Source organism: Hippocampus comes, unplaced genomic scaffold (genome assembly GCF_001891065.2).
Source record: "Hippocampus comes isolate QL1 unplaced genomic scaffold, H_comes_QL1_v1.1 scaffold56, whole genome shotgun sequence".
NCBI classification, from domain to species: Eukaryota; Metazoa; Chordata; class Actinopteri; order Syngnathiformes; family Syngnathidae; genus Hippocampus; species Hippocampus comes.
In genome coordinates this window covers 925,479-940,346 of record NW_017842056.1, presented here as the reverse complement: position 1 = coordinate 940,346, position 14,868 = coordinate 925,479, and the positions used below count along the sequence as shown (strand labels likewise).

The 14,868-nt window shown below is 46.4% G+C and overlaps 2 protein-coding genes across 5 annotated transcripts; both read left to right on the top strand.

Moving 5' to 3' along the window:
• Positions 1 to 5: 5 nt before the first annotated feature.
• On the top strand, positions 6 to 3,807 carry LOC109510359 (potassium voltage-gated channel subfamily D member 1-like; the record flags this gene model as incomplete). The annotated part of the gene is made up of 2 exons (XM_019860607.1): positions 6 to 124; positions 1,075 to 3,807. Coding segments are annotated over 2 exons (327 nt in total), but the record flags the coding sequence as incomplete, so codon positions are not given.
• Positions 3,808 to 4,123: 316 nt separating this feature from the next.
• On the top strand, positions 4,124 to 14,720 carry LOC109510401 (suppressor of tumorigenicity 14 protein homolog). Of its 4 annotated transcripts, XR_002167117.1 has the most exons (19): positions 4,124 to 4,520; positions 5,381 to 5,542; positions 6,151 to 6,281; positions 6,357 to 6,427; positions 6,560 to 6,747; positions 6,848 to 6,883; positions 7,732 to 7,960; positions 9,015 to 9,151; positions 9,234 to 9,331; positions 10,006 to 10,106; positions 10,406 to 10,539; positions 11,421 to 11,525; positions 11,988 to 12,104; positions 12,290 to 12,415; positions 12,846 to 13,029; positions 13,571 to 13,842; positions 13,937 to 14,073; positions 14,209 to 14,420; positions 14,680 to 14,720. XR_002167117.1 is itself a non-coding variant. In XM_019860697.1 (18 exons), the coding sequence occupies exons 1-18, from the start codon at positions 4,478 to 4,480 to the stop codon at positions 14,368 to 14,370; spliced, it is 2,421 nt and encodes an 806-aa protein (XP_019716256.1). In that variant the 5' UTR covers positions 4,124 to 4,477; the 3' UTR covers positions 14,371 to 14,719. The 4 variants fall into 4 exon arrangements, 3 of the variants coding, with proteins under 3 accessions (XP_019716256.1, XP_019716255.1, XP_019716258.1); XM_019860697.1 differs by having other exon boundaries at positions 12,846 to 13,017; positions 14,209 to 14,719; XM_019860696.1 differs by having other exon boundaries at positions 14,209 to 14,719.
• Positions 14,721 to 14,868: the final 148 nt, after the last annotated feature.

Sequence of the window (14,868 nt, the reverse complement as noted above, 5' to 3'; positions counted from 1 at the left end):
GCCCCCGCCGCGTCCGAAGGCGAGCGGCCATGCGGCTGGCCAACTCCACCGTGTCCGTGAGCCGCGGCAGCGTGCAGGAGCTCGACACGCTGCACGGAAAGGGCCCGCCTGGCCCGCCGCAGACGTAAACGCCGCAAAACATCGACAAATAACATTGCCGCTCTTGTGGGAATGCTGAAGCACATTCACATGTTGTTCTCGCACTCTGCAAAACAGTCACGACATTCTCCAAAAAAGTTTGACATTCTCCTCAGATTTTGGAACTTTGATCTGATGGCTCCATAGATGTCCTCAATGAGCTGAACAGTTTAAAACTGTCTCTCAATTCGGGAAATCTACTGCAAAAATGTGGGAATTTGGGGAAGGAAGATTATAGTAACTTGAATGAGCTCAACGGTTTCAAGTGTGGATGGTTTGAATGGGTCATCAATTCTGAATCAATGAAGTAAATCTATAAAATGCACACATCTTAATGAGGGCATTTTAATGTGGAAAAAATGGGAATTTGCAGGACATGAAAAAATATATCCCAAGATGTCCTTAACCAGTTTGAAGTTGGAATGGCTCGCATCAGCTGAGAATGGCTCCACGACGAAGATTGCTGTTCATTGGGGGAATTTGTCATCATGGAAAATGTGGGCATTCCGCACAAGTGTGATGTCATTTTAAGTCGCCAGCAAGTGGCAAAATGGCCGCTCCCATCAGGTGGCTAAAGACGGGTGGATTTCGTTGCTGAATATTCATCACAATACCGCATATGGACTCCAAATGTTCCCAAAATGCCGACATTTTTACAATAACATTTCCAAATGGAAACATATATGTATATTCGACATATTTACCTCATCCTTCCACAGGTCTTGACCAATTCAAACAATTCAAACTTCAAACTGTTCAGGACATACTTTAAACATGGCTCTAATAACATCATTTGTTTTTTTCCCATCGTCAACATTTCAACAATTCGCTCATCTTCACATCAGCGAAGCGTCAAATCTTCAGCATTCACACGCAATTTCGACACAAATGGCATTTTTGGTGCCGCTGTCGCTGACGGGGCCGTATGTGTTTCAGTCGTTCCAGCCTAAACGCTCAGATCAACCTCAAGCTGAACTGCGGCGAGCAAGACTTCAGCGCCGCCATCATTAGCATCCCCACGCCGCCTGCCAACACGCCCGATGAGAGCCTGCCGCCCTCACCTGCCGCCATCCCGGGCGGCATCTTGCGCAATACGCGCGCCACCGCCTACACCCCCGACGCCGTCAAGATTTCCTCCTTGTAACCTCTGCCAGGGCCCGACCCGTGCGCCCCGCGTCCTCTTGCCTGGTGCCCGTGGCTGCTCACGGCCAGCAGCTGGCCAAGGACGGTGGCTAGCAGACATAAAAAACACGCACTGCGTCCTTCCGGCTTTATCCTCTGCTGATGATGAAAGTGGACATCCAAATATGCAAAGTGGGAAGTCATCGTCAATAATCCACTATAGGACGCAATGTTTGTGAGCGGCGTGTTTGACATAAACGGAACGAGACGACGAATGAAGCAAAAACCCCGAGGTCAGCTTTCTTCCATCGTACAACAAGGAGCTTCTGACAATGCTAATGTGATTACGTTGAAGAAAAGGAAACCAACAAAAGCACGAGAATGAAGAAACATGTCACGTGTAGCAATTTGTTTAGGCTATTTAGTTCTTAGCAGCACAGTGGCCGCCTGGCCAGTACGTCTGCGTCACAGTTTTGGGGTTTGAATGTTGGCTGCGGCCTTCCTATGCAGTTTGCATCATGTCGCTGCGCTCGCATGCATTTTCCCTCCCATTTTTCTGAAAACATGTTAGCATGAAGACATTTTCCAAAGGTGTGAATATCAAAGGGAGTGCTTGTTTGTCTGTGTCCAGACACAGACTGGGGGACCAGTCCACCGTTTGCGCCAAGCCTGCCGCTTTTAGATGTCGCCCTCCTCCAACACACCTGATTCAAATGATCAGGCTCATGATCAGGCTTCTGCAAAGCTGGCTAATGATCTGATCATTTGAATCAGGTGTGTTGGAGGAGGGAAACATCTAAAACTGCTCTCGAGGACCGGTCTTGGGCAACCTGGGTCTACAAAGTAGGTGCCCTGAAATCGACTGGTGGTCAGGGAAAATCAAGACAATGGACTGGTCGCCAGTCGACATCAGGAAACATTAGAGTCAAACAATGCACTGTTCGCCAGCCAATCGCAGTCTTATCATTGATATTTTATCAAATTGATTGACATTTTTCAGAATGTCAATTCATGATCATTCAATTTTAAGTCACTTTTTTGTTTTTTTGGTCGCGATGGAAGAAAACTGAAGCTAAACCCGACTGCCTGCTAGCTTAAATATTAGCGCTGCTTGTGCACGTGGCCACTTTGACATTCCTCAGTTTCCTTCTCGGCCACTCGGAAGCGATACGTTTGTGAGCGTTTGACCAAGCACAAATTGTAACATATTTTGTATCATAGACGTTTACCTGCACCTGTCAATCAATTTTGCGCCCCAAAAATGGAAGGAAAAAAAGGTGTGGACATTGCAACCCGGTCTGTGCATGAGCCTCGTAAGACTTCAAATTTAGCCAGCGTATTCCAAAAAAGAAACATACATTGAGGCAGAAACGGTCCTTTCTTATTTTGCATGACGACTTTCTTATGATTTTTGTTTTCATTCAACCACCGAGATGTGGCATCATTCAGGAAAGCTCCTGGCCCGGAATGCGGAGAGACGTCACTACTATGCATGGATACCGTTGTAGGTATTTGATCTCAACGCACTCTTTGTTCACTGGACTTCTTCTGACAGGCACACCAATAAAAGGTGAACCGTGCTAGTGTTAGTGCCATCGATGCTAATTTCAGAATACTGTAGCATCAACGTGATGACACAAACAACCTTTCTGTCATCTCACTACATTCTGTGCAATGATGCCTCTCACGATAAGTAGCAGGACCATCTAAAATGGCCGCAGCTACAATGGCTAACGTTAGTGGTTATTGATGTTCTTTTTGCACCCACACCATGCCAATAATGGGCTAACATCAGAATTATATTTATTGGCCAAGTACTTTGTGTGTAAAACACACAAGTAATATGTCTCCTGTAGTACGAGCTACACTAGGATTGCTCTAAGAAGCAACTACGACCAACAGAGGCATGACATAGAAGTATGGACAGTCTTTCTGTTATGTCACAGTACCATTGTGCGGTGGTGCCACCCAATGACAGCTGTGCAACAATGCGGAGGGTCAACATGACTGCGAGTTTGCATCGGGCTTTGCTAATGCTAATTTGCGGAAAGAACTGCACGTCATTCGCCATGTTTGCGGACCATCCAAGATGTCTGCGTCAATAACGGCTAACATAAATGCAGATTTGCCCCTCACACAGTAACTAGGCAAAGCATCCCAGGTGGACATGACGACACATCTGCATCTGTTTTCGCTTATGTTTGTGTCTCACTCAGGAAGAAGCTTGAGAGTCCCAGATGTCCACGATAACAAAGGCTAACCTTTGCGCACATTTGCTTCAGTCTTTGATCATGCTAATTGACCAACAACAGCTAAGATTAGTGACTAATTCCCGATAATCTTTGTGCCTACACGGGAAGTACTCGGGGGTCCAGGATATCCATGCCAACAACTGCGAGCTATCAAATTCTAATTTGAGCTAACATTAGCGTAACCATTTTGACAAAAGTGGAGGGTGAGGGAGTTCAGTGAACAAATTAATCATGAATAAATGAACTATGATTAAAGCACAGACATGTATATTCATGACACCAATAAATGACATGACAAAAAATAACTGCTATGCCTCCTTTTTTCATTTGTTTTATTTGTGATTATTTTTAACGCACAATCAAAACTAAGAAAAAAAATCAACTGTATTCAGGAACCTGCTACCATGATCTTAAAGAAATGTTGGCATCTTTCTGAGAAATGAGTGTATCAAATTATTTTAGTAAACCAAAAGAGAAGTGAGGCGTTTTCATCGCCCTTCCCGCATTTTTAATTTTATTTTAAACAAATAACCTATGAGAAGAGGCCAGATGCCAAGGCCGCGCCCCTTCTCTCAATCAAGCCACGCCCAGCACAGGTGAAGCCGCGCAATGCATTGTTGGAGAAGAGCAGCTTCGTCGACAGGAAGGAACGTTTCTTTTTTTCCCCTGATTTTGAGTGGGGTTTTTTTTTCGTAAGGGGTCGGTGAGACTAAAATCCCGAGCAACACCTTGTGCCCCTTAGCCTGAGGGAACCATATTAGACCAACTTTCACTTCTTACAGAATCTTTGGAAACGTTCTCGGTACGTCTTTCTCTTTCTCGCGTTCGCTCTCTCACATGCAGACACGCGCGCGCGCACACTTATACGTTCGCGATGGAGGAGCGCGCACACGGGCCTTGAGGCAAGTGAACGAGAGAGAGAGAGGGGGAGAAAAAGTGATCACGGCGCTAACAGTGACGTCATCATGGATCCGCTGGAGACGGGACAGAAGTTCAGCCTGAGACAGGTGAGTGACGTCACCACCGGACCAACCGGTTCGAAGTGTGTGCGTGCGCGCGCGCGTGTGTGTGTGTGTGTGTGTGTGTGTGTGTGTGTGTGTGTGTGTGTGTGTATACACAGTCCACATGCATAGCATTTAGAGTAAGCTAAGGGTGTCCAAACTTTGTCATCAAGGGCCGCTGTTTTTCCTTCTCTCCCTGCTGCAACCCACCTGATTCCAATGATCAAGATGGTTATCTTGCTTCCTCAGAGCTTGCTGATGAGCCGATGTTTTGAATCAGGTGGCTTTCAGCAGGGATGGAAAACAGGCAGGACATCGGCCTTGAGGTCCGAGTTTGAACACCCCAGCGGTAGCCAATTGTTGTCTACCTCACAGTTTCGGTGTTCTCGATTGGGATCTGGTCTCAGGCCACCCTGTGTTGAGTCTGCACATTTGTCCCTGTGCCGGTGTGGGGTTTTCTTGCCGCATTTTAAGAAACATGTTAGCTTCATTGAAGATCAAGAAATTGCGTAGGTGTGTTTGTCAATTCCGACCCTGACATTGGCCAGTGACCAGTCCTTAGTTTGTCTAGAGCACAGATGTCAATCTCTGGTCCTGGAGGGCCGCCGTCCTGCATGTTTTACATCCCTGCCTGTTGCAACACACCCGATTGAAATGAACAGGATCGATATCGGGCTTCATTTGAATCAGGTGTGTGCAAGATGGAAAACGACCCTCGAGGACCAGAGTTTGACACCTAAAGCCTGTGTCGGTAACTCCGATCCTTGAGAGCCGAAGTCAGCGTATGGGATGTTTGAACATTGAAAGCATTTCCTTCTTCATGACAATTGTATCTGACTGGATCACCACGGCAACCGCTGCGCTTCCATCAGGATCTGGATCCCAGCCTTCAGTTTCTGCCCGCCCCTGATGCCAAAAAGCTCGAGAAGAGGCCAGTGCGTCACAGGAAGTTGTGGGTTGCCGCCGGCCTGGTGTCGGCAGCCGCCGCGTTGTCTCTGCTCACCGGGATGCTTGTGTGGCGCTTCCACTGTAAGCAAATGCCTTTTTTAAAAAAAAATATTTTTTTTTAAACCTGCCTCGTGTGCTGTCATTGTTTTTGTCTGTCTTCATAAACCGAGGTTATTGTACATAATGAGAGCCAATGAAAAGAACGACAAGTGGTAAAACAGAGAAGGCTTTTAAAAATCTAACAAAAGCACATTTTGCATTTATAAAAGTACCTATACTGTAATTACAGCAAAAATGGCCTTTGTATCGGCCTTTGTCAGTTAATTTCATACATGAGCTTTTGGGGGTTATTTTAAATGTAGCAGTATTTATTTCACTGTTACGACCCAAGCGTGGTCCACCAAGAAATTTGGAAATTTTAATATACTTGACTTTATGACACAAAACCGTGGCCTTTTTCTTTTATCTTGTACTCCACAAATGCTACACATATATTTTTAAAAAAACAAATACTAAAACTAATAACAAAATAAACAGAGCATTTTTGAAAAATAAAAAACAAACAACCTCATTCTAAAAACTCATTAAAAATGCATTTAAAACACAAAATTGAAAATGAAATAAAAACAAACTGAATAAAAACTTGAAACGATTGTAACCCGAGCATATGCGTGTTGTTATCTGGCTAGTGCACCGCGACGGGGCCCTGAAGCGCATCTACGTGGGCTCCATGTCCATCGCCAACCAGCGCTTCCTGCCGGCCTACGAAGACTCCGGCAGCGATCCTTTTGTCAAGATGGCGTCGCTCGTCAGCCAGCAGGTGAGTGGCGGCGTGGCCCCGAGACATGGTGGGGTCGGCCGTGGCTAAAGCAAAACGTTTTTCATCATTCTGCAGCTAAAAGTGATGTATGAAACAAAGGCGGCGTTGGGCAAATACTTCCAACGCTCGTCGGTGGAAGCCTTCAGGTGAGTCATGTGACAACGCGGTTTCGCTTTCAGGTCTACACATGAATTTTGGTGCCGATTGATCACGGTTTTACTGTCGCCGGGTAGGTCAAATGTCAGGTCATATGAGCCGCCGTCTTTCCCCCGCTGCAGCGACGGCGGCGGCGATTCTGTGACGGCATACTACCGCTCCGAGTTCAGTGTCCCCGCGCCGCAGCAGGCCTCGGCCGATATGGCCGTCCAGTCGCTGCAAACTGCGGCAGGGAGTCCACAAAGCCGACAAGGGAGAGTGCTGCTGAAACCCCAGCGCTCGCTCAACGTCGATGCCGTCGTCACGCGAGGTCAGCCCTCCTGCACCACTCAACTGTCAATCAAGTGTCTTCGGTCGCGGCCAACCGGCTGAGATGCCCATGTTTATAAATGTGCTACTTTTGTGTGCAGCCATCGATCCGCGCATGACGTCACCATCCTTATTGGGTAAGATTACGTTTTGGTTTTTTTTTTCCTCCGTCAACGCCATTGGTTGGCACCCAGTCCATTGTTTGTCTCTGTGTGTTGTGTTGGCTCCCGATTTGTTTGTCTATATATGCGATGACATTGATCGGCCACTTGTCCACGTTGGGTCATAGCTGGTCTCGTGGCCAAAGTCAGGCTCCGGCTCATCGTAACCCAACTCTGATGACGGCAAGAATTTTCGAAAATACATTTTGGGTCAAACGATTGAGTTTTAACCTAATATCTAGTGCGGTGGTGGTTCTTAACCTTGTTAGAGTTTAAGAACCCAACCAGTTCATATGCACGTTCATCGAACCCTTCATGAGTGAAAAATAAAAATGTGATTTTTTTTTTAATTTTTTTTTTTTTTACAAATTCAAAACATAGAAAATGCATTTATTAAAAACAGAAAAAAGTAAATACAATTTCAAGATATAAGTTTTTTCTTTGTGTGCACAAAATGATAATGATGGGAAAACGAAGCTTCATGAAGCACCTGTGATACTTTTTGACACCTCTAGATGGTGCTCTTGGTTTAAATATAAAGGTCAGTGCAATGGAAATGGATGAAAATTCCACTGCATCTTTAAACCAAGACTGCCGTCTAGAGGAGTCAAAAACAAATGAAGCTTCGTGAAGCACTTGTGTTTTCAAGTGCTTCACGAAGCTTCACTTGTCCACCACTACAAAATGACTCTCCATGCAGTTTCAAGAAGGCTCCGTCGAACCCATAAGACCCGATTCACCGAACCCCTGGGGTTCGATCCAACCCAGGTTAAGAACCACTGATCCAGTGTGAATAACAAGGCTATAATTTGCTGTTTTTCCAGTCAAGAAGTCCTTTAACGTGCATGTCCGAGAGGGCGGAGTCATTCGGTCACCGGGTTTCCCCGATTCCTCGTACCCGTCCAGCATCTTCCTGCAGTGGCGCTTGAGAGCGGACGCCGGCCACCGCGTGCGACTGGACTTCCAAAAGCTGATCCTGGAGGACGACTGCCAACACGACTTTGTCAGGATTTATGATTCGCTTGCGCCCATTGAGGAAAACACCATCGCAGAGTGAGACTGTCCGTCTTTAGGACTTTCGCCTTTGATGTCTGGGGTTTCAAACTCATTTTTGTCGCAGGCCACGTTGGCGTTACGTCTCCCCTCTCCAGGGCGGGTTGGGACAGTGAAAACCATAGTAGTCTTGAAATCACTCAAGTCAACTAGTTGACAGTTTGTTCAATTATTGTTCCACTAAATGTAAACAAGGCAACCAAATGATTGCAAAATCTCAACGTCATTCATCGCACGCGACAATTTGACAATGCGGTGCAGATTTTAGCAAGGATTATGCAAGATGATTTTCCTTAGGAGGGGTGGGGGGGTCGCATAAAATGACGTGGTGGGTCAGATCTGGCCCCCGGGCCTCGAGTTTGATAGCTTTGCTTTACATCATACATGTTTGTGATCTCCATCTTCTCAACATTCATCTTTTTGACTTAGACGTCACATCGTCCGTTTTACGATCTTTACTTCGTCAGTCGTTCCATCACGCCATTTGACGAGTTCCATCTTAATGATATGAAGTCATCCGTTTTCATGAGCTGCGTCTGTCTTCAGCTTTGTACGTCATCCATTTTTGGGGTCTCGATCTAAATGACTTCACCTTTTACATCACTCTTACATCACTCAGTTTAACAATTTCCCTCTTTACGACTTCATTCTTTACATCCGTCACCCATTTTTTTTTTTAATCTCCATCTTAATGACTTTAGTTTACGGTCTACGTCTTTGTAACGGAAATCTTTATGACTTAAATTTTTACGACGTTCAGGGCCACCAGCTCGACAACCTAAATCTTTCTGATTTCCATCTTTAGATTGTCCATTCTTACATTCTCCGTCTTTACGGCCTCAGTTTTATGTATGATCCCAGTTTCCCAGTCTCCATCTTGATCCGATTTTTGTCTTTCCACAATCTCTGCTCTCTTTGTCTTTATGGCTTCAATCTTACCTTCCATTTTCACAATCTTCATCTCTTCAACCGCGGTCTTTTTCTGTCTATGTTTACCGCATCCGAATAGCTCTTGTCTCACGACACCATCCGAGTTTATTTGTTGTGTTTTCAGACATTGCGGCCTTCCTCGACGTTCTCTGTCCTTCGTGTCGTCGGGCAACGTCATGTTGTTGACCCTGGTCACCAACGAGGAAAAGAACTTTCCGGGCTTCGTTGCTAACTTTTCGCAGGTCTCTCTGGCGCCACCAGGTGGGCACACAACTGGTTTTTTTTTTTCAATTTGAAGGAGAGGCGTTCAGAATGTGGCTTTTAACCTCCGTGCTGCCGGCAGACTGCGGAGGAACTCTGAGCGGTGACGTGGGCGTCTTCTCTTCACCTTACTTCCCGTCCAGCTACCCTCCTCAGGCTTCATGCGTGTGGAACATCCAGGTCAGTACCTGCTATTCGCCATTAGGGCTGGGCGACCAATCCTTTCAGGTTTATTTATTGGGATATATACCGTATTTAGAATTAAATTCTAAAGCCCCCCTACAGAATTTATTTTGTGATTTCCTCGTTTGTGAATACAGTACTACACAACAAAGGAATAAATAACAAGCACTTCTGAGACAGTCCAGTCTCCTACATTTTACTGCCATCTGATCGTTCTGTTGGAGCTACGCTTAAGGAAATGCCAAAATAAATTCTGTAGGGGGGCTATAGAATATATTTTGTGATTTCCTCGCTTGATTTTCTGTTCTGATGCATTATTTTCAATTTTCGTAGTTTCATTGAAGTACAGTAATCGTGAATTTACGTTTTTCGTAGGTGGTCATGAACGCCTCTCGAGTCGAATAGAAGGAGCGTAGCTCCATTTAGTGGATGCATTGTAGATTGCGATTTATAATCCAGTGCGTCCAATATCTGAAAAAAAATTACAAAATAGGCCATTCATTGAACGTGCACCTCATAATCCAGTATTTTATTATTTGGGAACAGCTTCTGTAGTTCAAAGCGTGTCCCCGCTGACATGCGCTAGAATGCTATTTGTGTGTGTGTGTGTGTGTGTGTGTGTGTGTGTGTGTGTGTGTGTGTGTGTGTGTGTGTGTGTGTGTGTTTTCCAGGTGTCCAAGGGCAAGTTGGTCAAAGTCAAGTTCAGCAAATTCTATGTCGGAAATGACTCCAGTGATTGTTCAAGAGATTATGTGGAAGTCAACGGCCGAAGGTAATTTTCTTCTTGGTTTAGTCTGTATTTAGTCAGTAGCCAATATGACTGTGTTTCTTTTCTGTGAAAGACAGAAATCAACCTGTAATGTGCATGTTGCTTCTGTGCGCACCTCGAGGGTCGGATATTTACATCACGTCCCACGTCCTGCACAATACACGACATCTTCTATTTCTAGGGCGCCTTTCACAACAGCTGCAGATGGAATCAATGTCATTCACATGTCATGCCTCTCTGTACCGTATTGGCGTCATATTTCATGATCCGTGCGTTTCAAAGACGTCATTTTTGCATCGCAGGCTGTGTGGTGCGAAAGACGGAAGAACAGCGGTGGCCAGCAGAAGCAACCGGATGACTGTCAAGTTCAACTCGGATTGGTCATATGTGCACCAGGGTTTCTCCGCCACTTTCGAGGCCTTCATCCCGAGTGACTGTTAAGTTTTTCGCCACGAGTCAAACAGTCTGCGTTGTGTCGTCATGTGATCGAGTTGCCCTTCAACCGTCTGTCCAAACACCTTCCGTGTACCATTTACACCCGAGCACTTTGAAAGAGTCATTCGTGACTTCATCACATCTCGGCTGGATTACGGTCACGCCCTTTACTTTGGACTCAGCCAATCCTCCATGAAGCATCTCCAGTTGGTGCAGAATGCCGCCGCTCACCTCTTGACTGGTACTCGTAAGAGGTAGCGCATGACTGCAACTATTCATGCACCTCTAACCAGGAGTGGGGCTTCTCAATATGAGGTGGCCAGGGAGTGACCAGTGGTGGCCCTGGCCACCTCACATTGAGGGAAAATTTTGATACTTGTGACTTTCATGTCATTTTCACATAGATGCGATTTTCTCTGCCGCAATTTACTTATGTTAACTATATTTCAAGAACAAATTTAATATTCATCTGATTGCAAACGCAAAAAGAATGCCTTTGGCAAAGAACGTTTGATCCTTACAGTCGCTGTCAATCGAAATCACGACTTTGACAGCAAAGCGAGCAAATGACATGGCTGAGAAGTCATTCTTTCTCAGACCATCCACAGTCATGGTTGCATTAAATAAAAATGCGCACATTTACGTCATACTCCACATCTTGCCCAGCACGTTCATAATACAAGCAGGAAGTAAAAAGAAACGTTTAGAATCATGAAGAGGTTTTTGCGTCATTGCGCTTTTGTGGTCTGTTGTGACTGAACAGGCCATCAATCGCAGTATGCAAAATCGTGACAAATGATCACTCTGGCTGTAGGCTCGCAGATCTGCGCATGCGATAAAAGTTGTACCTCTAAGTTTGTTTTGTGTTTTGTTTTGGCGCAGCTTGTCCGGGGAAGTTCCGCTGCACCAACGGCTTGTGCGCGGACTCTCGTCTGCGCTGCGACGGCGTGGACGACTGCGGAGATGCCAGCGACGAAGAAGACTGCGGTGAGTTTCAATAATTATATATTTCTTAAAAATCACATTGTGTTATTCAGATATAAAATTAACTATTTTACACTGCAGACTGTTTGACCACTGCATGACACAACAGCGCTTAGTTCCATCCACAAACTTGAAACAGACCACAAGGTGGCAGTATTGCACTGCCAATAGCTTCCTCGTCTTTCCTCTCTTCGGTCGCGTTATACCAGACTGCAACTGTAAAACCAAAATCGGACATGAATGACGTGAAATTGGCATTTTGAAATGGGAATGCGACAGGGATGGAAACCTTGTCAACGGGCGACGTTGAAAAGAGGTTCGACCGTATGTTGCTAATGAAAACGATCCATATTTGTGCCTGTAATTGCAATTGAACTCATGAGACTTCAAGACTGTGCTTACGTTGTCATTTTCATTCAAAAATTAAATCCATAAAAATTTGACCCGCTCTGTCGTGTTTGGCAGGCGCCTGTTCTCCCAATGCCTTCCACTGCAGGAACGGTCACTGCGTCTCGCGGGCGACAGTGTGCGATGGCAGAGACGACTGCATCGATGGCTCTGATGAGTTCAAATGTGAAAAATGTGCGAATGATCCTGCTTTGTGTTGACCTCGTCTCAAAATGAGACACAATTGTCAAAACGACAAGTCGGTGTGGAAACGAGACACTCAAGTCAAAGCAAAATATTGGTGTCAAAATTAATCATGACACCAAAACATAATCACATTGACTGTTGCGCCGCTAACACGTGCTTGTGACGTCCCACAGCGGTCGCCATGACGACGTGCCCAGACTCCAGCTTTCGCTGCAGAAACGGACGCTGCCTGGATAAAGTCAACCCGGAGTGTGACGGCCAGGAGGACTGCGAGGATGCGTCTGATGAGGAAGCTTGTGGTATGTCTATCTCGAGCGCTCACACACCGTTCAGCGTTTCTGTCAAGTTATGGGTCAAATTGACCCATTTTCAATCCAAAACTACGGTAGTTTTCCGGTTTGAAGTTCATTTAAAACAATTTTTTTTGTTGTTGTTAATTTCAATTCAACATCTTCAATACCTCGTGACAAATTAGCTCGTTAAGCTTTTCCTTGAAAAGGTGTCTGATCATCTTCCAATAGGACGCACAACTTCAACATACTGTAGAATCTGTACACATAATCAATTGTCCGTGTACCTTGAACATAGCATGTTTTTTTTCCTTGTTTCGGACCCTTTTGGATAACAGGTCAAATTGACCCCACTGCATTATAGCATTTTGCTATTCCTGAGAAACAAACGTAGCACAAGAGATAATTGTGTGTTGTTTTTTTTTTTTGCTCCACCCAGAATGCGGTTTACGGCCGTACAGAAGTTCTCGCATTGTCGGCGGTGAGGCGTCGCAAGAGGGCGAGTGGCCCTGGCAGGTCAGCCTCCAGCTGGTGGGCCAGGGTCACGCATGCGGCGCTTCCGTGTTGAGCAGCCGCTGGCTGCTGACTGCCGCCCACTGCGTCCAGGACAAGGGCTCGGTCAGGTACGAGTAGAGGAACCAGTTGAACTCTTTATCAGCTTGTCAGATTTAACTTTCTAACGTCTGTCCAGACTTGTAAACCAATGATGGGAAAACGAAGCTTCATGAAGCACTTTTTGACTCCTCGAGATGATACTCTTTGTTTAGTGCAATGGAAATGTGTTAAAATTCCACTGCATCTTTAAACCAAGAGTGCCATCTCGAGGAGTCAAAAACTATCACGAGTGCTTCATGAAGCTTCGCTTGTCCATCACTATTGTAAACGGTCATTACTGACAAGTCAGACTTTTTCAGGAGCCTTTACAGACTAGATGGAAGAGTTTTGAAAATGGCAAAACTGTCTTTACACAAGTTGAACTTTTTGAAGTGTTGTGACAGACTTGAGTCTAAAAGATACTCCAAAGATTCATGTGACTCATTTAAGAGTCACGACCGATGAGTTGAACCAGAGAGTCTAAATCAAAGTGTGTCCACTCGTCAAATTGAAGCGAGCGGGCAGCCCTTAGCAGACGACCAATCACAAGCAAATCGCTTTGCATCGCAGGCACTCCCGGGCCGACCAATGGGAAGCTCTCCTGGGCCAGCGCGTGCTGAGCCGCACTAACGAGTGGACGGTGAGGAGGAAGGTGATGCGGATCGTGGCCCACCGCGACTTCGACCGGCTCACTTTCGACAACGACGTGGCGCTGATGGAGCTGGACTCAGACGTGCCGCTCAACCAGCACATCTGGCCCATCTGCCTGCCCTCCCCCTCGCACCGCTTCCCTGCCGGCCAGGAGGCTTGGATAACCGGCTGGGGCGCCGGCAGAGAGGGAGGTGGGGGTCGCTTGATGTCTTTGTGCCCTTTTTAAGTCTCACCGAAGAAAGTTGTCAGTGAACGCTTTCGCTGCGTCCTTGTGTCACTTTGAAGGCGTGGCGGGGAGCATCCTGCAGAAAGCCCAAGTTCGCATCATCGACAGTTCGCTGTGCAACCGTGTCATGAACGATGAGGTGACCGATGGAATGATGTGCGCCGGCGTCCTCAAAGGTGGCGTGGACGCCTGCCAGGTGAAGATGGACTTTGGGAGACCAGCTGGACTTTCAAAAGGCTCCTTTTCATCCTTGTTGAAAAGTCTTCACACATACCTCGTCTTCAGAGTTCCGCAAGTCTTTTGAGACCATCTCATCTTTGACTCCTGACAGGGGGACTCCGGGGGTCCGCTGTCTGTCGTCAACCCGAGTGGGCGGGTCTTCCTGGCCGGCGTGGTGAGCTGGGGCGATGGTTGCGCTCGCAGGAACAAGCCGGGCATCTACACACGAGTGACCCGATATCGCGGCTGGATCAAGGAGCACAGCGGCCTTTAGCGACAACTCATTCGACCGCCACCACAAGTTTGAAGAGTTTCAAGTTAAAGGTGCGCATGTGTCATCGACATGTGAGAATTTCGAACAATGTGATTAATCACATTGTTTGGAAATTTCACTTGTCTCTAAATCACATGAGAGACACGAGACTTCTCAAACAGCAACTGGAGTTCATACAGACCGCGAGGACCGCAGTTGCCCACCCCTGCTTGAGTCTTTATTGACTTGTTAAGACTTTCTTGGGATTCTTTACAAAATGTCTGAAAATGATCCATTCGTCCATTTTCCAATGCCCTTTATCCTCACAAGGGGTGCTGGAGCCTATCCCAGCCATCTTTGGGGCAGTAGGCAAGGGACACCCTGAACCGGTTGCCAGCCCATCGCAGGGCACACCGAGACAACCAACCGTCCACGCTCACACTCACACCGAGGGACAATTTAGAGTGTTCAACCAGCCTGCCATGCATGTTTTTGGAATGTGGGAGGAAACCGGACTAC